Here is a 23,246-nt window from a genome sequence, read left to right as displayed (position 1 = left end):
CCCTTTTGTTTTTAAATGTCAGTTTGAGCATAGCTTCATTAAATCATTTCACAATTAACTCCCTGTACGTCCAGACTTTTTTTAAAGCATCGGACACAGCTGAATTGCATTTGTTTCCCAGAAGAGTGACTCCAAAGTGGTATCCCCATAGTTGTGTATCCAGGAATTCATATATTTGACTTGTGGCTACACAAAATGCATATGGGAGCCGCGTGGGTGGTGGGAGAGGATTAGAGCTCTCTCCCTGGCCCTAAGACATACCAAAACTTCTTGCCTAAAATCCAAGGCGTAAGGGAAAGATGTCTGGGTTAATCTAGGCAGATTTATTCCCAAAAGAACGATAATTGAAGTAACCTGGAAAGGGTTGTGAGTTTAGCCCAGTGTGATGAGCAGCTGTGTTTTCAAGGAGGTTGCCTGACTTCCATGTGGGGTCTATCCTCTAAAGCCTGACTTGAGATACCAGCTTATCACAGAACCATGGAATGGTCTGGGTTGCAAGGGACCTTGAAGATCACCCAGTCCCAGCCCCTCTGCCATGGGCAGGGACACCTTCCACTAGATCAGGTTGCTCAGAGCCCCATCCAGCCTGGCCTTGAACACTTCCAGGGATGGGATGTCCTCCTGAGTCCTCCTGGCAGCAAACAAGATCCCAAAGGTCCAAGCTCTGTGTCACAGCTGAGCCACCGGCCTCGATTTCCCACACATGTGGCTATGTGAAATAGCAACCAAGTCAAAAATAAAACTGCAACCTTAAGCTAAGGCTTTCCCTGCTAACACAGGAGCAGCTCAGAATTTTGTCCATCATGGAGAGCAGAGAGCTCTCCCGCTTTCCAAGATGAGTCCAGTCCTCATCCCTGCACAGCCGAGTGCCGGCGGTGCCGGTAGCCCTTGGATCCCGCTGCGTCTATACTTACTTGGAGAAGTGGGAGAGGTGGCCCCTCCTTCTGTTGATGTGGTTGGAGGTTTTGTGTCTGGCACTGGCAGAGGCACAGGCCTAGCCATTGGTGGCGGAGGTGGTGGTGGCAACATTGGGGTAGGAAGGAATGGATTGTGCACCTTGCCTTGGCTGCTACCATTGGGCTGCCGAAAAACAAGCAAACAGACAAAAATTATACTAAAAATCAGCTATTAGGAACCTCCAGTAACAACAATCTAGTTGAAAACGATGTGCAATACATTTACAATTACTTGAGGGGTGGCAAAGAAATTTGCTGGCTCAAATTCTCCATGGACTTCAAGAAACTGTCTCAAACTCTGTGAACCTCGTGAAACTACGGAAATTCTGGCTTTTAAACACTTGTCCTATGAGCAGCTTGTCTGAACTGTCCTGGATTAAATCCTACTCCTCTTTACATTTCCGGCAGCACTAAGCCATGCTCAGTGAGAGGTGAAGCAGTGTTTTTGACCCCTAAAAGCCTCCAGTTTCGTGCCTCTGTTATACCCTCAGGATATCAGTGCCTAGGACTTGAGTGTAAATTTCTTAAAGATACTGCTCATTAAGAGAAAAAACAAGCGTTTTTGGTGGTCTTAAAAATCATGCTGATATCTTATTACAGGAAAATGAATGAGTGTATACTAAAATAACTGCTCTCCCACATCCCTTTTGAGTTAGCAATAGTGTAGCTCTTGGTTTAGCTGCCATTAGGATCATCTGGAGAAATGAGTGAACTTAGAACAGCTTCATTTTTACACACTGAGAGAAAAAACCACCCTCCCTTCAGTCTGGGATGTGGTCAGTCACAGGCTGAAGGGGATCAGCTATATGAGTGTGGTCTTTCAATTAATCACCAGAAAAATGTGTCCATAAGTAAAAGTGTTTTCAAGTATCACAATAACAGGAATCAGGCTTAGAAAAACATGCCAACCCTCCCTCCAGCTTATTAAGTTTGCATTTTAAATGTAACCCAGCCTGGACACTTGAAAACCATACAGCTAGATGCCAAATTCCATTATAAAGAGAAAGTAGGGCAGGCTGTGAATCAGGTGTTCCTTTTAGTGACAAAAATGATGAGATCATTTTCGACAGCACTCTACAAATTGATCTCACTGCAGTTCTTCTGGCACTGAACATTGCCTTTTCCATTGATGATAAAAGCTCAGCTTTAAACACAGATCCATATTCTAAGTACTGCTAAAGAAAATAATATTTTAATTCCTGTTAGGGTTTCCATTAGCCTGAATTGCTGGGGACAAAATACTCATCCTGGCAAAACACTTGGGACTTTATTTTCATTTCACCTGCTTTGGCACTGACAAAGGGCCTTAAAGTCGTGGAGGTGCAAATCACACTTGTGCTAGAGCAAAAATGGTTCAGGGGATAAATAAGACTCAAGTTCATCTGCATTTAACTTTACAGCACTCCCACAGACTTCAAAGACTGCAGTTACTAGAGTTTGCAGCAAGAAGCAATCCTTCAGGGATATTTGTTTTTCCAACATCCAGCACCTTTAATAAACTAATATATTAGTGACATCTCTCAAACACTATCTTGTCTCCCAATTAGGTCCCTTTCCTGCCAAGAAGACCCCCGCTGCCTGTTCATTGTGAGTGTGCTAACAGTTCATAATGCTGAATGGTTTGGGATAAATTAAGCAAATGAATACTCAAGGAAAAAGAAAAGCACTGTATTGATTTGTTGTCTAGACATAAATGTATCTGCTAACATATTGCAGACATTATTCAAAGCCAGGACTGGCTGGAATAAGTAGAGTCAGTTTTTCTGCTGGGGAAAGGAAAACACTGGGAACAATACAGCTTATTAAATAAGTGTAATAAATTGGATTCTAATAATTAAACTAATTCTCATTAACACTTTCAGCCCTATGTATGTCAGGAGAGAAGCAGCAATTTTGTGAGTTATTACTTCATTGGCTGGAAAAAGTTACATGCATTACATTTCATGAAATATTCAGAGCATTATTTTAGATTTGATTTACATAAAATTTATAATTTCTGTATTCGTCCAGAATGCTATTTCAATAATAGCAAGATGATTCACTTTATTTGATTAAAAAAAAAAAGAAAATGGTTATTTGAAGCTTTGGAACTCTGCTTAATTTTTCATAGAGATAAGGGGAAAAGATAACTGCTTACAGAAATAACAAACCGTAATAAACTGTACTTTTAACATCTTGAGTTCAAGTACTGGTCAACTTGATCTAAAGTGCTATAAGGCAGTATTTTTTTTTTTTAATGAACTTAGCTGATCTGAAACATCTGTTTCTCACCCTCCCTTTTCCTGCTCCTCCCCCCCCCCCACTCTCCCCTGAACTTCAAAAATAATTAATAAAAATTATTCTGCCTTTGTATTTTGTTAACCCTGGTTCCACAAGGGTTACAACACATGCAGCAAAGTCGTTTGTGGGGGGACCCAGCAGGTCACTGAAGCACCAGCTTCTCTGACAGTTTAAGCTACTTTCACCACAATGTGGTTGAGCGGTTTTTTGGGGAGGTCTCTTGTTGTTTTTTAAAATACTTTTGCAGCACAGCATTATTATTTTTCTGTTTTCCTCCCTTCCAGCAGCTATCCCAGGTGTGCTCCTGCAGGCGACATGCTGTTAAAATAACCCCGTCAATAACCCCGTGGTTAATTTTTACATAGGACAAACACTTCTGAAGAAAGAAAAACGGCTTCCTTACATTTAGGAACCCCACCTGTCCAGCCTGCTGACCAGCGTCGGGGCAGACAAGTTGGACAAACTCTTTCAGAGTCTCCTGAGGATGATAGCGGATTGCTGGGTGTGAGAAGTATGGCCCAGGCTGTTGAATAATGGGTGATGTTGGAAAATGAAGAGTCGATGGTGTTGCATGTGGACTTGCTATAGGAAAGAAAACAAAGACGTTATATAGAGTTTTGCCTCTGGAAAATAAAACAGTTTAAATCTATTGTAGTTTTAAGTATCTTTTTTTTTTTTGGTTTGGTTTGAAATGTACAGTATTGTTTATACATCAAGTAATATATTAGACCACATTGTGTCCTACACTCACTTCATCTAGATCCTGGAAGCAAACAGAGCCAGACATTTTGAAGGATTTTCTGTGTTTTTAGTGGACACGTATAAAGGAATCAGCAGTCCTTTGTGAGAGTGAAAACTATTCATGACCTTAAGAGCAGCCCTCATCAATCAGGCAATAAAAAAATGTATTTAGGAGATTAGGGTTGATTTAATTGACATTTCATGTGACTTGGATTTGCACACACGAATCCATTTTACATTGTAGTATAAACGGTCGATAATTTAAAAACGGTCTAACGCTTCTTGTTGTTGGGGATTTTTTCTTCCATCTCACTTCAGGAACATTTATTTTAAGTAACGTGTTTTCATTTAATGAACATGCACAAAGTGGCGAGATCGTTTGGAAAATTACATTTACACTTCTCCTGAATAACACTGGGCTCAAATCTTCAGCAAGCCCCCAGCTCACGCTCAGGGATGAAGTTTAATTTGGTGAATTTATGGGCCAACAAGCCAGCTGGAAAATGTACTCCAGAGAAGGTGCAGAGGTGTGATGTACACAAGCCCACTGGCAATGACCGATTTTACCCTCAGCTGATTTCAGCAGAACTACAAGTGCAGCTGCAGAGCCTTTTGCTCTCCTACATATGTGACACCTTTGCCCAGTTCCTCGGCCTTCAAAATATATTGGGTTGGACTCTTGTCACCCAACAGAGCTTTCCACTGTTAGCTGTCACCACGAGGTAGCACCTGCTGTCACTTACAGTGCCATGAATTCTCCCCTCTGAAATGAGGATTCACTCTTCCTTCAGAATGACCAATTAATCTGGTTGCACACAAGCTCATCTGTAAATCATTGTTTATTTCTCACCAAACAGTTGGTGTTGCTCCCTTGGCATGTTACCCTAGGAATCTTTCAGGGGTGTCCATGTGCAAAGATTGTGCTTGTACACTGCATATGACCAGTCAGATAAAGGCTATAGAAAGGAGGAAATATCCCACAGAAACTCAGGTGTTGGCTTTGAAGTAATTTAAATACACAAGAGGGGGGGAAAAAAAAAAGCCTTTGGCACTTTTGGAAAAATTGGAGAGATGCAGGAAAGTTAACTAAAATCAAACACAAATGAGCAAACATTCATTTCATGATGAATGTTATGAAAAACCTTCAGTTAAATAAAAGCTAAAATCTGCTTCTTACTCTTGTTCATTGCCAGTTTAATAATATGACACTTTATTAATAATTTTTTTCTTAAGCATTATTAAACCATTAGCAAACTCAAAAGCTTGAAGATATGGGTAAAATGTGAGCTCAGAGAGAGTAGCAAGGAAACTACTGCATTTTCCTGTAAGCATTCACTGAGGGTTGGCTAGGCAGCTCTTCTGTACACGTCCTTTTCCACCACAGGATAGGAATTACTGCTCCAATACCACCACCAAAAAGAGCTGCACTCGTGCCAGGGGTGCTGGTATGGGATGGATGTGAAACCCCTGCCCTTGCCTTGAAAAGCTCCCCTATACCCATGTTAACCCCCCAATTCTGCTCACATGAATAGTGTTGAAAATATTCCCAACAGAAGTAGAAACATCCAAGGTAGAGATAATGGAGATTCCCTTCAGTAACTGTGGGGGATCACCATGGAGCCAATTACTAGAATGGACAGAGGACTAAACAGTGGCCAAGGAGCCACCTCACCCCAAAATAATCCCCTGCCTTTGACTGGTGCTGCTCTGAGGTTGACACCTCCATTCTACACACACACCTTCAGTCAGGTAGATCCCAGCCAGCATTTTGATGACTACAAAATTTTATTAGCCTACAGTATTTCTGTCTTCTTCCTTTCTTCATATCTCCTTTTGTAGTTCCCCCTTTCCTTGTGTGCCAGATGGAATATGAGGGATGAAGATAAAAGTGAGAAATGGACATTTATGTGACAAACATCTAATAAAGTAAGAAATAAATTGGAATTTCTAAAATTTTTTTTTAAAATTTCCTTTTAGTATCAGCTCTTTTACTACTATCTGAAATTGTTATGCAATTGCACCGTCCTTCGTATGCATCTGGGAACCAACTCATTTCTATTCTTCTGCTGGGTGAAAAGGAGTTTGAAATGCATTTCAAACAAGAAGGAATAAAGAATTGTATCCAGGGAACATGTGGGAGTTCAAAACTTGTCCTGAGACAACACTGTGTTTAGCTTTTCCAAAGTATAGCTCTTCATTTAATAATTTGATTTGCTCCGTGGAAGACGAAAGAAATATTCACTGGCATGTAAGGAGTGAGCCTTTCTCTGCTGCCTTGACCTCCTCAGCATGTCAGGGTAGAAAACAAAGTGGAGAGTGTGTGTCAGGGATCTTCCCAAAGAGAGAGAGAGAGAGAAGGAAAACGAATGCAGAAATGTTCAACAATAATTCAGCAAGGCAAAGTGCTGTAAGGAGAAAGTGGCTCCTCTTAGGAGTCTTGGCCAACTCCTCAGCCCATCTCCAAGGGCTTCCTGCTGATCAGGGAAGGACTGGGGGAGGGAAACAAGACCAGATTGGCATCATTCCTCGGCCTGTGCCATACACTGACGTGAAGGGGTCATTTTCTTCTCAGCATAAGAAGTAACGAGTGCAATAAGGATCTCCAAAGGTTTGTTTTTGCAGTCTCTGACTAGGAAATAGCAGATTTCTCAAGCGCCAAAAGAAAGGGCTCTTTGATAAGAGGAAAAACCCACTACTATTAAACTGATCAACATTACAAATGTGCCTGCCTGATACTAGAGAGAGGGAATTAAATGTTAAAGTCTAAAATCTGCTGGCCCAGACACAGACCATTACTCTGATAGCTGTGTTGTGGTCAGCAACTCTGGTGAGTGCAAAACTGGCCACTCCAACAAGTTCTGAGCGCAGAACACAACCGTGTTTCCAAATATAGGGGCCCTCACAAGCACTTTTAATCAGTTAAAGCACAAGAGGTAATGAAGCAGGTTGTTATTTTCCCTGTTTGCCTCTAAAAAGGCCAAGGGCCCTTTCAGTCATGATTTTCAGACTTAATAAAAATGATAAAGTCTTTAATTCCTAAACCCACACCTACAGTGATGGAAATTACCCTGTGTAAGAGAAGAGGCTCTTATTACTTCTGATGGGATATTACAAGCCTCAATCAGTGATTGTAAATTCTTTGAGATCTTCAAATGGAAGATAAAATAGGTCTTTGTCTATTATTTATTTACTTATTGACTTATTATTTATGTATCCCTAAGCAGCTCCATCCTGCCAAACCATATTTCTCCTGGCGTCTTTCAGCCTGTGACATTTATATTTTATTATTGACCTCAGTAAATGACATAAAATATGACTTCTACAACCTATGAAAAGATGTGTACTCAAGAGCAGAACTTCATTTCTACCTGCTGTAGGTATGGAGGAGTTGGACTCTCTGGCATTATGAAATCTGTTATTTTGTGCGGGGGTTGGAGGCAGGAGTTATCCTTCCATCTCAAGGCAAGCATAAATATTTCAAAGTACACATGATTCTAATTCCATTGAAGCTCGTCTGAAACATCCCAGACTTTTTATTGAAAATGAGATGATAATGTATGGTGGCCTGCAACAGATATACCAGTATTTTAAAACTACTGCTATAGGGCCAAGTAATTATGCAGTACAGCTGTTGCGTGCTACACTGGATTCCTCAGTGTTTTATGAGCTCGTGGTGCTGTGCAGCACAGAAGCCAGAGGATTTTTCAGAATGCTGAATTCAAACTTCTGATTATGCAGGTCTGTCTTGCCTTTTCCCTTCTTGATTTGGAGTAGCCAATAACAAAGTAAGTCACCAATAAGATAAGCTGCACCCATTGATTAGGTGAGCACTGCACATGGCCAAGGCTCTGAAGAAGAGCCAAAATTGTGAATTCTGTCCGAGCGAGCGATCAGATAATAAAGAATCAGTTAATTTGAAACAGGTTATGGTTCTCTGCAGATATTTAGGGTCCTGGAACAAAGGAGCAGTTCCTAATAAAGAGCCCTGGGTTCCTTGCTCCCAGGGAGTGCTTGCTGACATGGTGAAGGGACACCTACAGAGCTCAGACAGGTTTTCCACCAGCACAGCCCAACATATGGGGGCACATATTGATCCATCCACCTTCCATCTCCTCTTCCAAAAAAATGCCCTGCCAACCCCTTCAAGTCCACATGACTGGATGAAATTTCTTTCTTCCTGAAGTTGTTTGAAGTCTTTGAAAGGGTCATTTGGTGTTGCTCAGGAAAAGGTGTTATCACCCTGGACTCCTTGCCTGTTCCAGGGAGAAGTGTTGGGAATCACAACCACTGTTCCTTCCCAGGCACAAGGGCTGGTCCATCAGCTGGATCAGGGCACAATGCTCAGATACCTCCTCTATAAAGTGATAATTAAGTTTACTAATACTTCATTAAACATTGATCAGCCTTCCTAGAAATAGTAACATTAGAATCATAATGAAACGGGATCGGTTTTTATCTGCTTGTTTTTGAGGCCATTATAATTGGCTTCATTACAATTAAGAAAGTGTTTTTTGAAAAGTCATTTCCCTGGAAATGTTAGAGAACAGTTTGTTCTGCTAGCTACTTCCACGTCAGGCTTCTAAGTTGCTTTAACTCCCTGCGTGCTGCAAGCTCTCTCCTGCCATCCCAGTGATGCCAGTTCAAATTATGCGAGATGGATCCTACCCTTTGTACCCCAAAGGTACTTATTCTGAAAATTGACCATATTAGAGGACTAATTGGCTAAGCCACCATGCTGGCTGATGTGAAATGCTTTCAAATACCATGAAACAGCTGTGTTTATCGGAAATATGAAGAGTGACTTTTTAATAAGGAGATCTGGCAATAATCCAAATTTGTTGAAAGGAACTTACACTTCTGTGTATAATACAATACAAGAGGTAAAGAATGGAAGCCTAAAACAATAGCTTTAAGCCCACAGATTTTGGTGATGAAAGCAGTTACCCAAACAAGAAGAAAAAATAATTAAGAAACTTGGGCCGGGATTTGTAGAGGTCCTGAGAGAATTCATTAACTGCTTTTGAATTTCAGTGGGAGCTGCTTCCCCGTAACACTTTCAAAGGTTTCTGAAAGTCCCTATTTTTCTTACTGCCCATTAGGAACAGACTTTAGGGTGATAAATGTAGAGGAATTGCTTACTCAGGTTAGCAAGAACCTGCCTCTACTTAAATACTGAGCTGCTGAGGGTAGGGCTGACCAGTCCTAGGATCAGCCCTCGGAAGGGAATTCACATCCCTGGAAAACTTGGGCATTTGTTAAGTCCCATAACGGTGCAAAGGGGTTGTCTAGTAACATGTTTGTCAGGTCCAAGGATGAGCTAAATGCAAACTGATCCCATCTCACTTTCCCATTTGCAGTGTCAAGGCTGGGAAATCGTGGAGCTGGAGAACAAAGATAGGCTTTACCCTCTAAGCATGGGTAAAATTCAGGTATCGCTGATACTAGCTCCCACATTATGTAGACAAACATAGATGAAAGATCCAAAATACAATATAAACAGCTGAGCAGTGCAAGAGATAGTGAAACACCCTAGATAGGATGGATGGGGATTCTGTTCCTGTCCATGAACATCAAAAAGATGGGCTGAATTGCAGGCTATCCATCTCTCAGCTCCAGAAGTCAAGTGCAGCTGGGCAGCTAAGCACTGCTGAAAAGAGCAGAGCCACGGTATCTCCAGATCAGGGCTGGCTCTCAGCCCTTTTCTGCTGCTCTGAGTGGTATAAGGCACCTGGACCCTTTGTTCAGAAACACTCCTCCTGTAAGAAATTTTGCACTAGCAAGTGGGAGGCAGGAGGACATTTTGCCAAGGCCCACGGAGTTCCTAGCAAAAGGAAAATATGCTTAGGGCTGTGTTTGAGCTCGGGGTTTATTGGTGTACTCTGGGCTGCTGAGTATTATGGGCTGCTTTTGAAAACCTGTGGAGCTGAACTGAGCACTGGTTCCAGATTCTGGCATGGGCAGGGGGCCAGTTAAGTTAGCTATTTTGAGCTGAATGTTTTAAAACATGTCAGAATTCTGCTGCCTTTGGGAGACCAGAATACTACAGAATTGATTACATCGGGACAGAAATAAAAATCATACCTATAGAAAGCACTCCTTCCTTCCAAGACTACAGCTAGAGGTCAAAAAGACCCTAATTTAACATATTTGTAGAATTCCTGCATCACATCAAATGCTGTCAACTTCTGCATATTATTATTACTTTTAATACACATGATGCATTCTCATATATTCTCATCCCAAGATAAAAACTACTGCTAGGAGAATATATCATGTCTTTCTTATAATGAAATGCAGTTGATAAGTTTACAATAGAAATGTAAATTCTCTTAAAAACTACAACCTTTATGTGTGTGATGATATAATTCTGCTTTGATACTAAAAAGGGCATGGTAATGGAATCTGTGACTTTGGAGTGATATATTGCTGTTAAGTTAATAGGACTCCACATTCCCATTTCTAATATCAGTGTTTTTCCTCCCTTTCATTCTGTAGATGGTAAGCTGATACTACATAAACATTGTTAAAGCTATAGTTCCACGCTACAGTAATTCACTTAACTTTAACATGATTTATGGTTCTGTCAATAGAGGAGGTTGAAAATCCAGAGCTCCGATGCTTAAACATGGGTTCCATATTTAAAGCAATAATGTGCTTTTTGTGTGTGTCTGAAGCTAGAAGAATTTAGCATAAAGCAGAGATAAAAATATTATAGTTCACTGCACTGTTTAAAGCATATAGTTTAACTCCACTGATACATCAAAGAGAGCAAAGGAACCAAACACAGCATCAGGAAAAGCATGGGCAAAATACTTTGTTCCTGAAGCACTTTATTTTTATATTATTTTTTAGGGACGCATGAAATCCTATTAGTATTTTTAACACTGCCCCTCTTTTTTTTCATTCTTTTGCTCAGTTAGATCAGCTCCTTTTGTCAGGATGAGTTTAAATCTGGGTCCACTGTGTTAATCACCCCCCTTTCTTCTTTCTGGCACTTCCCCTCCAGGCGTTTTGCCTCTTTAGGAGATTAAGCTACCAAGTCATCTTGTTGCTCTAACATGTCCTCACTGGAGCAACATATTAACACAACTCCTCTGCAAAAGAGCCCTCTTTAGAAGTTTGCTGCAGGGATGACAAATTAACCCAGCATGGTGTCCCACACATCTATCTCAGTACAAATTATTAGTGTAATAGAGCTTTTAGTTATGCATTTATCTAGTAATTATTGAACGGTTATACAAAACGGAGCTGAGCAATCATGGCCCTTTATGAGGCGAGCTCGGTGGGTGGTCTTACAGTTAATTTAGGATAGGACTGTCTAAGCAGTTCACTCACACACAAATTAGCTGAACAGCCTGCTCCTTTAAATATTTCCTATGTCACAGGCTAACTCTTGACAATACAACAAAGGTAGAGTTTTAATTACACGGTTCCTGACTTTTGTTTAGCTGAAGCTTTAACCCTTTGCAGGCCTCCCTCTCTGCCCTCCTTGCCTGGGCTACGGCAGGCGGTGGCAGTTTGGGGATTGTGTCATGGCTAAAGCCTGACCTTGAGGCCATCTGTTGGGAAACTGCTTTTCCTTCAGCACCAGGTTGCTCCAAAGCGAGTGCAGGAAATCAAAATCTTCCCCTGCACAGTCAGCTCTCCTGACATTGCAAACTGGATCATGTAAACTCATCTGATGGTCAGCGTTGTGATGTTTATGGCCTCACCTCATCTTCCTCGCCCTTGTGGTGTGACTCTCTCCTTTTGGCTCTCTGGCATCACCCATCCCTTGCTCTGAGGTGCCTCTGTCAAGTTGCGCCGCTTTGTTTTTGTCAAAATTCAAAGGGAATTAGAAGGTTACACCACTGTGCCACCTGGCAGCATCAGGAAGCCACAGAGACTCGTACAGAAAAGGACATTACAAGATGTCTTTTTACAATGTACACCAGGAACCATCAGTTTGATTCACTTGGAGCTGGCTGACAGGACAGCGAGCAAGGCACCAGGACTTTGGTGACCCACTGGAGGATTTTGATAGAGAAGGACACGGTATCTTTCCAGATATGTGACAGAGAGGTTTTGCCGCTTTGGCGTGAACAGAGAGTACTGTGCTGCAGCATTTCCCTGGCAGGCCTTGTCCTGATAAAAGTCTAAATGGCAATGGTAATTATGGAGGAAATTAATATAATGGAAACCAGTCCACTAGCTGACTTTCATCCCTTCTTCTCACACACCCACTTCCTTGGGTTCTTGCCTTCGTGCTGTGTTTCTTGCTTCTTGTAATTGTGTTTCTCCTTCATTTATCTTCCTAACATACCATCTCATTGTTATTTTTTTTCCTTTCCTTGCCTTTTTTTCCTTGCTTTTTTGGCTTGCAGGATTCACACTGTCATATTCCGTGGGAATGCTTGAATGCTCTGCAGCACAGGCTGCTGTACATCCTGGCTTTACAAGATCGCGGTCAATTTAACGTTTCAGCCAGCTCCAGTTATAAAGTCACCAGAGTGTAAGTAGCAATACATGGAAGCCTAAAACCACTTATGTAAATACTGCTGTCACCCATAGTATTTAAATCCTTCACTAGCTGGTGAAGAGTTCAAGTGGTCTGGGAAGCTTTGTGAGATGCCAACAATCCATGGTGCCTTTGCAATGCTGCAGTGCTGTGGTGAGCTACGCCGACCACCAGATAATCCCATTTGCAGGTAACAAAAGTATGCTGAGTAGGAGAGAGATCTGGCTGCTCGAATTCTCAAGGCTTTGAAATAAATTCTAAAACTGATAGTGATGCTAAAGCCACCCTATAGGTGATCAATTTACCATCTGCCAGACACTGAATCCTAGCCACGCTGGTCCAGAGAAGACATATGGTGCATTCATAGAGTCATGCCCAAAAAACTGCCATCATCAAGTGAGGCTCCATGAATCACTTTGCTAGCTTATCACCAAAGAAACTTCGATCTTGCCACCATCTGTTGGAAGTACTGAGGAGTCACTGAAGCATTGGCATCCCTGCGCCAGCACTCACTGCACATCTGGTCTGCTGGTCAGCCAGCTCGGATCCTCTCTCCTGGCTACTGCCCAGCTGGGCCGGGCACTGGCAGCAGCACCAGTGCAGATAGGAACGAGTGTACAGCCTTCCACAGCACAGCACATCCAGACAATTCCATGAGAGCAGAGGTTTTCCAACTGCTTCATCGGGTGGAGCACCTTAGAGCTAAGACATCCTCTCAAGGATCTTCCTCCTCCTCCAAAGGAAGTTTTGTTTCCAAAATGATTCATTGTGGGGATCACAGGGAAGGGCATTCAGTATCCTGGGATACCCCAGCATCAGACGTGCAGTGTATTCTAAGGGATGTTTGGAAGCGTGTGAAGGATTCGGGAATATTCCCGAGAAGTTATAAATCACTGGTTGTCAATGACAACACCTGCCATGAATAGTCTACAGCTTCTTCTCTGCTGTCTATTTTGATCATGCTTTACAAATGCATCTCATACACACATCCAAGTGATAAACTTGCACATACGAACATGAGAAGGAGATGGAACCTCCCTGTGATCGTTGTTCTGGCTGAGGAGCTTACTCTGATGGTGACCTACTTATTCACAACTCCCCTTTCTCTGAAATCTCTCTGCAGAATGGAGATTAAATCCTGCTCTTTGTTTGCCAAAGACCCCTGAGAATGGCCTGCCACTGACCATTTACATAACGCACCTGTGTCCAAAGGGAATTTAGCCTGTGTGTGCTGTACCATCACTTCTGCCGAGGCACAACTCCCAGTAACTACTGGTGGATGTGAATCTCTCAATTATATCCTCTTATACGACAGCATTATACTCTTTATGTTGCCACTTCTGATACCTGAAAAGCTTCTCTCTTCTGCTTACTGTCCCTAAAGTATGCCGGAGGCGATGGGATAAAGAACAAAGCTGGATTTGCAGAAAATAATCCATCTCAGTGTATCACCCTTTACTAACAGAATGATTGTTGTGGCAGGGAAATAAACACAGCCAGCGTGCTGTGGAAGAAGAATACTGAGGAGGAATGTCCCAAAAGAACAAAGAATGAAGTCTGGGACAAGATTTTTTCAGGATGATGGCATTTAAAGAAACCATGGATGGATGCAGAGGGATTTTTTTCCTGAAAATCTGCAAGACTTTGTGAATGAGCATAAAACAGAAGATGCTTCTAAATGATGCTGCAGAAGAGCAGTTTTGGTTAACTTTTTAGGAACCATGATGATTAAAAGCTCTGTTGCTTCTTTATGGAGTTAGTAAAGAACATCTCCTTCCAAACAATCCAAATTTGGGACTGTAATAATTCTATTTGCTTTTCTGGCTCCCACTGAATGTTCTTCTCACATCGCCAATGGAAATCCCTCAGTGCACAGAAAAAGTCTTGTGAAAACAGACTGTAGATGAGATTTAAACAAGGCCTCACCACTGAGACATTTCCTCTCTCAACCACACAAGAATCCAAAGCAGAGAGGGTCTAAACAGGGGCAGACAAAGGCAGTCAATGATCTTAAAAAATTAGTGTGAGGTAAAACACAGCTAAATAAAGAAAGGCCTATTAACTAATCAATCAACAACTGAAATCTAAAAGGCTGAACTTCTAAAAGACAGGAATTGGGAGTCAGCTGATGTGCACTGAATAGAATGTTAATGGAAGCTTCATATTATTCATACTTGTATCACCAATTATCAAGGCTTTTAAAAGAGGATATATTTGCCAGACAGCTCGGATCCAAATTTCAAGGGAAATCTCTATAGAGCTTAGATGCCTAAATATCTTCTGAGGATGTAGGTGTATGTCTAAGGATAATGAATAATTTTTATGGATTAACCACAACAAATCAAACTACAATAAGCAGATTTAACAAAGCACAAAACCTCATGAAGTGCAAGTCTGACCTTGCTTCAACTTTGTGCAACTGCACCATTTCTCACCACATCACCTGGACTGTGCAGACAAAGAGGCTCCTTCTGGTTTATGCTGCCCTCAGTAAAACCACACTGATGCCAAACAGACATTTCCAAATAATTTCTAGGATGAATTGCTAATATGCCTTTTTATGCTCCACCATTCGACCAATTCCTTAATAATCTTCTCTAAATGAGGCAAAATTTCATAGCAGAAAGAAACATGTCACAACCATTCATTCCTATTTTTGTATCTTCCAAAGAGGTTTGTAAGAGGATTCATTCGTGTCTCTTACTATGCCCAAGTGAGTTCCTTTTCAAATGTGAACTCAGTATTGCATTTAGTTTTCTAGGCTAAATGCAAATGCATCTTTCTAACAAAAATACATAAGCACATCTAGACCCAGAGGACATCTCTTTGACTTGGAAAGTCAGTCAGAAGAGTACTGGGAAGAAAACCAGCCAAAGTATTGCAGGAACCAACTTCAAGAGTCCCCTAACAAGTAACACTGACACCAACAGCACGAGAATAAATGACGTGCAGAAGGAAATCCACAGGGCTGGAAGACAGGTGTGGGTCAGAAGTGATGGATGGGTCCCTATCTCGAGCAGTTGGACCGAGTCAACGTGATGAATGGTCACAAGCAGAAGACACTTCCCTGCAACACCTCCTGTCCCTTTCCCCACCCTCTTCCAACAAAACCCCAAGGCCCCAGAATCCAGCGTTTCCACCTTGAGCGGCCATCAGGAGCTTTCCCAAGCAGCCCAGCCTAACAGAACCAGCCTCTAGACACCTAAACCCTCCTGGTTGTGAAGGTTCTGAGCACAGCCCCTCGCTGGGCGGTCACAGGTGGCGATGGCTTTCCGTGGAGCGGCGCTGGCACGGCCACTGGGTGCCGTGGCTACCCTTTAATGCCTGGGGGCTCTCGGGAAAGGCCTCACCTCTGGGTCCTGTAATGACAGGTCGATGGTGCTGTGTGAAAGCCGTTCCAAGGGAGGAGGTCTGCGAAGGCGAGGGACTGCTGAAACCAGACTTCTCTGACTTCTTTAATGTAGTTGGCGATGGCATTCCTGGCAAGAATGATTGATAAGTGCAATTTAATAATGCTAGGTCATGGAACGACAGCCTATGCATTGTGAAAGGGGGTGCAGGAGCAGCTAGACACACTTAAAGGACAAATGAAATGCAACACAACAGCAAGCTGAGAGCTCACTTTTATTTGTGGGGTTTTTTTCAAGGCAGAAGCAGCCATGGTTTCCTCTGAGCCATGAGTACTAAAAGGCAGCCATATTTTTCTTATAAATCTGAAATATGGGTAAGATGCAGCTTATTATTGCTACTGAAACCTACTCTGCTTTATTTTTAGAAATCTGTAATAGCTGGAGCACTTGGATTTTTACAGGTTTTTTTATGAGTTCTGTCTTTCACTCCTTGGTTTAGTAGATTATTGCAAATGGATCTTTTAAATGTGCCGCACGACTCAAGGCACAACTAGAGAATGGAGTTCTCTGAGTTCAAACTCTGCCTCCCCTCACTCTCTTGACTTCAAAGGTATTTAAAAGTTACATGTTTATGTGGTTCCCTTTCGCTTTCAAATTTTTTTTTTAAAGGGTGAATGGTATTTTTGCCTTGATATTAGAAGCCGCACTGGAATTATTTCAGAGCTGTTATAATGCCCTTGAACTATATCAAAAGCTCCCAATGAAAATCAGAGTTAAGTTGTCACTGGGTGCAACCTCTGCCATGGACAGGCAGAAATGGTGTGGTGCTCATCTGACTGGTTTGGTGTACGGGGTGAGAATACCTCCTGTTGATGCCGTATCAAGGCTGTGGAATCAAAGAAATTAATGGAATGAATATATGGCAACAGGCTTGTAAAATCTGAGTCTTTTCTGTGTATGGTAGATGCTTGGAGGAAAGAATTTTACAGTATATAAATGAAAAGTATGCATGTTTGTCTGTACTAGCCTATATTTTTGCAGTTCTAGATGCACCTGGGTGTTCTGATTATCAGAATGTATCCTGAAAACTCAAAATTTCCACTATATACAGCCCATCAGGCATCCTGCATATCCATAGGGATATAGCAAAACAAAGGTTGATATTTCAGGTGGAAAAGCAAAATATCAGGTAATGTGCAAGTTGAACTTTCACTAGCAAAGTAATTTAATTTTATTTCCAACTCTGTATTTTATAGTATTTAATTGTTAAAAAAGTAAAGAGAGAGGCCTGGACAAGATTATCTCTGGGCTATATTATTAACTTTATATTTAATAAGACTAGTTTTATAGTCCCTGGGATGTTGATTGCAATATGCAGGAGCCTTCTTGTACTTTATACTCTGCACTGCTGTGTCTTAATGGTTTCAGTGAGGCTTTGGAGTTTATACTGCTGTAAGTTAAATAAAGTAAGGGAATGGTTTGAGTTCCAGTGTTGTACTCGCAGCTTTCTGCCTCGAAACTTGTTTGCTACAGGGTTTGCTGTTGTGGTGGCTTTTTCCTCATAGCAGGAAAGGTTACAGACTTAACCTTTTAAAAATCAAAGTTTAGAACTGACTATGGTGCAAGAAAAATATTGGGTTGGGGATTTTTTTTTTTTTTTTTAATGTGGTCTTAAGGACTTTGGAGTAGGAACAAAAGCAGAGACTGGTTGAGTTTGGGGGGAGGAGTGGAAAGGAGATGGAACTGAGGTGTTTCAGTGCAATATTCCAGTGCAGCCTGCTGAATTTCTGCTCCGACGGGATGTAACTTAGTCGTGGAATGTCCGTATTCAGGACAAGGACACTCAAAGGAATTAACGGTGCTGTTGACCCAGATTTCCCTGTGATGGAAGAACTGGGGATGGAGACACCAAAGGAGTGTCAACCCCAGCCCTAAGTGCAAAATATCATGGGCAGGCCAAGCGACTTCTATGGACAGGGAAGGCCACGGTAAAATTTGCCAGCATGGGAGCTGCTCCAAGAGCACGGCTGCGCAGCCCATGAGCAGGGATCCAAGTGGGACAGGAGTTACCTGAGCCCCTGGGGTGGTGACAGAGGTCGGGGAAGGAGTGAGATCTCAACTCTATGGCTCAGCTGGCTCAGGAGCTCCCTGCTTGCCCTGGCTACAAACCCTCTTCAGGGTTATGGCGAAGATAATAAAGCTTCTAAAAAAAATGAAACAGCTTTTCTTCTACCCCTGTGTTAAAAAAACCCCTGCAGGACTCATCTCTAAACCACAGCAGGGAGAAGGGGCAGAGGCAGTGGAATTTGGTTTAAAGCTGCAGCAGTTTCGTGTGATTGTGTCCAAACACTGGAACTTGAGGAGCTACAAAGAAGCTGATGAATGACCTTGAATGTGGCAATGCTGAGCAGTGTCATGTTCATACGGGGATGGGTTTTATAAGGTCGAGGCAGCGGCTTTCATGTGAAAATAGAGATTTTAATGTAACCCCATGCAGGGAAATTGAGCAGAAAAACAAACTGAAGCGCTGGTAATTGGTTGCTACTTTTGCTCTATTTGTTTGTTATCGTTCTGATTGCCATTATTATCACAAGTTTGGTTCATTTATTTATTTTTTTTCCAGGGTATTTTGAAATGTATTGGTTTGGAGCAGTCCAACTATACCATGTTTTTGTTTTGTTTGGGGTTTGTAATGACACATTTTATTTTGAGTGATCACATCCATCAGATCTCAAGAAAAAAATGGCTGCTTCCTAGTTCAGAAGAATATGCAAACAGGAGCTTAATTACATCACTTAATATTGACCAAGAGAAAGAAGAAGATGAGCTTGCCAGCTCATTTCCAAAGCATGTTTTGTCCTTTAAGAGGGGAGGGTATGACAGAAAGTTAGGCAGTGCAAAGCAATTAGCATCATTCACATTTTATGTTGCGCTAGCATGGTGCTCTAGCAGCAAAATTCAAACATTCTTTGAATGGGTTAATAAAAGAAGAAATACAGTCGGCATGCAAGAAAAAGGTTTCCAAGAACAAGCCAAAATATGTCCCATTCTTCTAAATTTATCACAGCCATGTCACATTATCCTTGAGACTGCCAGGAATGTCAATTTTTTTGCAATTTAAAAAAAATATCTCATTTAGCACCATATGTTTGGTTAATGTGCCTGATATATCCTGCGTATTCTTTAGTCCATCCATTTCTAATACTCACTTTCTCTCTTTTTTTTCCTCCCCTTGCTAAGCCATATGTTACAATGCTGGTCATTCTATCGAAGCTCTGGTCGGGAGCTGAGAGCAAGGGAACTCTGGTTTAATCACCCAGAAAAACTTTGAATTCTACAAGTCTCACTTGGGTGAGCAGTCTCAGCACTTGAGTTAGTTGTAGGTGCCTGGTGCTTATGAAAATCAGGCCACCTCTGAGGTGGCACAGTGGATATTAACTATGAGGAAGGAACTAAAGGTAGACGGCTAAATATTGAATTAGGTGTTTAATTTTTGGCACCCACGTTTGAGACCCTTGGCTAGTTTTAAGGGTCTTCTGCTCCGTACCTAATGAGTTTTAACACATTTAGTGGCCCCCAGTCCGCAGGGTCCCTCCTGTGCTGCTCAGGGATGCAGGAAATTAAAAAGTTAAGGCTGAAGGTAGCTCGGGCAGAGCTGGGGATGCATCCTGGGAGGATGCTGCTGCCTTGCACGGCTTTCCTCAGCATTGGTCCTGGGAGCCAGCGATTACTGGGGACCACTGCACTGAAGACCAGATTTCAGCACTTCACAGGACCCCAAGGAAGGGGCAGTGCCAGCTCTAAGGACACCTCTGAGTCCCTGCTCTCCTCTCTCTGCTCTCTGGTGCAGGGCAGCAACAAATTACAATATCCCCCAGCCCGTCTCAGCTGCGCTGGCCGGTGAATAGGGAATGGAGCCAAGGATCCTCCCCGTTCCCTGCCTCTTTCTATCCATCTGCTCCGAGCAAGGAATAAACAAGAACAGCCAGAACACAACGGCTGGGTAGCCCAGGTGGGGGTTAAAAGTGTTCCTTACTATTCTGTGGATAGGACTCTTGTCCAAATCACAGTCACACCTGGCACTTTTAGGGAACACAGCTTTCAGAGTCCAGGTCTGAGTCTCCTCTGAATGTTATTTAGAGTGTGAGAGAGGAAAATCAGACTTTGTCTATTTTCATCTTATGGCAGCTTTTAACTACAGAATAAATGGAGAAGTTAATTGCTAAATAAAAGAAGAAAATAAAGGGATTTGTGGCATAAAACGCAGATGGAAGCCTGAGTGGGTGTGTTACTTTAACGTACTGTACTTGTGTTCATGTGGTTCTGTATGTATGCCAAACATATATGGTCTGAGCCTGCTCCCATTAACATAAATCTGCTTTTTTCACTGGACAGAGGGAACCTGATCAAAGACCATGATGGTGCTAAATGGAACAAGAGGTGTATACTTTTGTATTTTTTTCCAAATGGAAATATTAATTTGACATTGGTTTTTCAGTTGAGAAGAATTTTAATTGCAGTACACAATAAGCAGAAAATTCAGACAACAATAATCTTGAAACTGTTAGCAGCATTATATTTCTATCAAGGAATTTGTGTGCCTTTTCAACATTAGAGCTTTCTGAATTTTCATTAATTTGGCATTTCCCTGAACACACAAGTTATTTTGTTCATTCCACATCATGCATCACACCCTTCTGCTCAATGCATAATGCAAGCGCAAATGGGATCCTCGTCCTTGGGAGACTCTGGTTACTGGAGCCATTGGATGTTGAAGTCCCGCTGAAAGACTTTCCAAAACTCTGCACTTCGCAAACCTCCAGCCCAAGTTTAATCAGTGAGTGCACAGGAAAACTTCGTGTTCCTCATCTTCTAAGGGGCACTGGAGCATTGTGATGGGTTTAATTCCTCTACCTCCTTATGTTTGCCAGTACTAGAAACGCACCACATAAGAGTCTTCCTTGAGTACAGCTAAAGGTCTTCAAATGTTCGTGTATGAGGCTGATATATATTTAAATGGACCAGAAAATGATGCGTGAGAATTGAATGCACAAATCCTTCCCAGAACAAACAAATATCTGCGAACCTCTTTTCCATGTACCTACCACGTGCCTTACTGAAAAATCAGGGTTAACTTCGATGGAGTGAACAGAGACACAGCAAGAGGAGAACAATCCCCCTTCTCTGCAAGTCTACACCTGTATATCCATCCAATTTCACTTGATTAATTACTGACATTATTCTACCTGCACACATCTCATACAACAACTCCATCTCTCGTTAGCTACATTGGTAGACCAGCTCATATTCATCTCCAAAGACCTTTGGATAATTATCCCGATATTCCCAGTAGCTCTCTGCCACTAGACTCTTGATGGAGAATTCATAACAAAAGCTATGAATGAAACATGGTCTGGATCCTCCTTCCCAAGGCACACTAGGAAAAGGAACCACGGAAGCTCAGGTATTACCAGGTGGACCATGAACTCGACAACATGCAGAACCAACAGATGATGCAGAAAAACAAGTCGGCGGTTGAAGAAAAAAACTGATATATGGGAAGCATTTTTTCAAGGAATTTTCATCCTCATGTGTGAATTATTCCAGCAATTCCACTGAAATCAGTATCAACAGAAATGCTGATCAGCTGCTATTTTTTTTTTTTCCTCCTGGGGAATTCCTAATTTCAAGCTTCTTGAAATGTTGACGGCTACGCTCCTGCCAGTCATAGTAAGTCTGTTCTATTTAGTGCTGAGCAAACTTTGTCATCAGCCGAGATACGATCACACTGACTGCCATCCATCAGTTTACTGTATTAATTGCTCCAGTATACACAAAATACAACACAGATGGAAATTCACTCATCCTAATGAAGTGCTCTTTAGTTTCTACGTTCTGAATGGGTACTGGCTCCCCTGGTTGCAGCCGGAGTTACCATGATCACTGATTAACTACCTGCCAGCGGAGCACCTCGCTTCACAAGGCTAAATCCAGCTTAATAAACAGTGATTTTACAGAAGAAAAACGAAAGCTCCCCCTCTATCCACTTATCAAACTGCTGCATATGCATCACCAACACACACATCCAGTCTCCTCAGAACTCGACATCTGACAGATCATCAGGAAAACAGAGCTAATCTATCCATACCCATCAACATCGTATCATAGGTGACTGCCAGATACTTAAGAAGCCATCCAAAAGAAATGTCACAACTCTTTTTCAAGACACTACAAAAGAAATGTTCCAAATAAAATAAAGCAAATGCACGTACAAGTAAATGAGCCAAAGAACTTAATAAAAAGAGATTGATTAAAATGAGGACCAGAATGTTCAAAAAGGACTGAGAGAGAGAGGTGCCAAAGGCGCATTAAATGGATTCAATGGCTTTAGGTTTTAAATGCTTTTGGACTCCTCAGCAATTTTTAGCCAAAAATGATAATTCAAGTTAGAATCAAAATTCTGATGTCACTTAGGGAAAAAGAAGGTTGAAACTTCTCCTTTGCAAATGAGCACTGATCCATTTATGAAGGAGAAATACCAGTTTATAGTGATGGACAACCTTACCTACAGAATTTTAAAGCCGAGCACTACAACATTCACAATTATTTTAAAATCCTACCCATGAAAGTCTGCCTAAATTGTTTGGTACAACGTTCTCATAGAGTGTATTACCTTGTCTGTTTGTGTCTGTGTTTACAGCATCATCTGGATTGTTTTAGATCACTTAAGTTAGGCTTCATTCCTGCTCTGCCACCCAAGCAGTTCTTTCAATAACTAATAAACTAGTACTCAACATCTTACCAATTTCTTCAAAACATAATTTCATGAGTTATATATTTAAAAACTTTAATGAGAAAAGGAATAAACAGCAGGATAACAGTTCAATTTTCCCTTTGAGTTAATGTCAGCTTCGGCATCATTTTCCATTGTATAAATATCTATTGCAAGAAGAAAAAAAAAAAAAATTTCTAATGACGTCTTTAGACATCTTGTCTAAAATTCATGACTACATTTGTTTCATTTCAAATGCTACTTGAGAGTTTTTCAGCACACTTGGCAGATTAGATATAGCAGCAGGGACAAACTGCAGCCATCCATAGGAGAATATACCTTTATGTGGGTGCTTTGGGGATGGAACATCTATAGCTGCAAGGCAAAAAATGCCATCATAAATTTGGATGGCATTTACAAAGCCCTCTAAAAAGTCTTTGCATATGATTATAGCTGAGGTATGATATTTTTGCAAGTAAAAGACCCAGAATAGATTTATGTTTCAACTATATCTTCCTGAGATGCATATGGATCCTAAATTGCAAGTGATACTAAAGGGAATTTTAGTAACTGAAGAGGATGGAGTCAAATTTTTTGGGTTTTATTTATTTAATTTTCTGAAAAATCATTTGCTCGTTATTTGCATGTCA

General features: G+C 41.6%; 1 protein-coding gene across 20 annotated transcripts in view; it reads right to left on the bottom strand.

Moving 5' to 3' along the window:
* NFIA (nuclear factor I A) overlaps nucleotides 1-23,246 on the bottom strand; it is a 350,471-nt gene that overhangs the window by 36,881 nt on the left and 290,344 nt on the right. For 11 of the 20 annotated variants that reach the window (XM_032118438.1, XM_032118436.1, XM_032118441.1 and 8 more), the window contains 3 exons: nucleotides 15,825-15,953; nucleotides 3,640-3,818; nucleotides 915-1,080 (listed from right to left, as the gene is read on the bottom strand). In XM_032118438.1, coding sequence (XP_031974329.1) covers nucleotides 915-1,080; nucleotides 3,640-3,818; nucleotides 15,825-15,953 — 474 coding nt within the window. The remainder of the gene's footprint in view (nucleotides 1-914; nucleotides 1,081-3,639; nucleotides 3,819-15,824; nucleotides 15,954-23,246) is intronic. The other 9 variants (XM_032118444.1, XM_032118448.1, XM_032118450.1 and 6 more) reach the window with 3 other exon arrangements.

Source organism: Corvus moneduloides, chromosome 9, assembly GCF_009650955.1.
Source record: "Corvus moneduloides isolate bCorMon1 chromosome 9, bCorMon1.pri, whole genome shotgun sequence".
Lineage (NCBI taxonomy): Eukaryota > Metazoa > Chordata > Aves > Passeriformes > Corvidae > Corvus > Corvus moneduloides.
The sequence above is the reverse complement of the archived record's forward strand: the minus strand, read 5'-3'. Positions and strand labels throughout refer to the sequence as shown.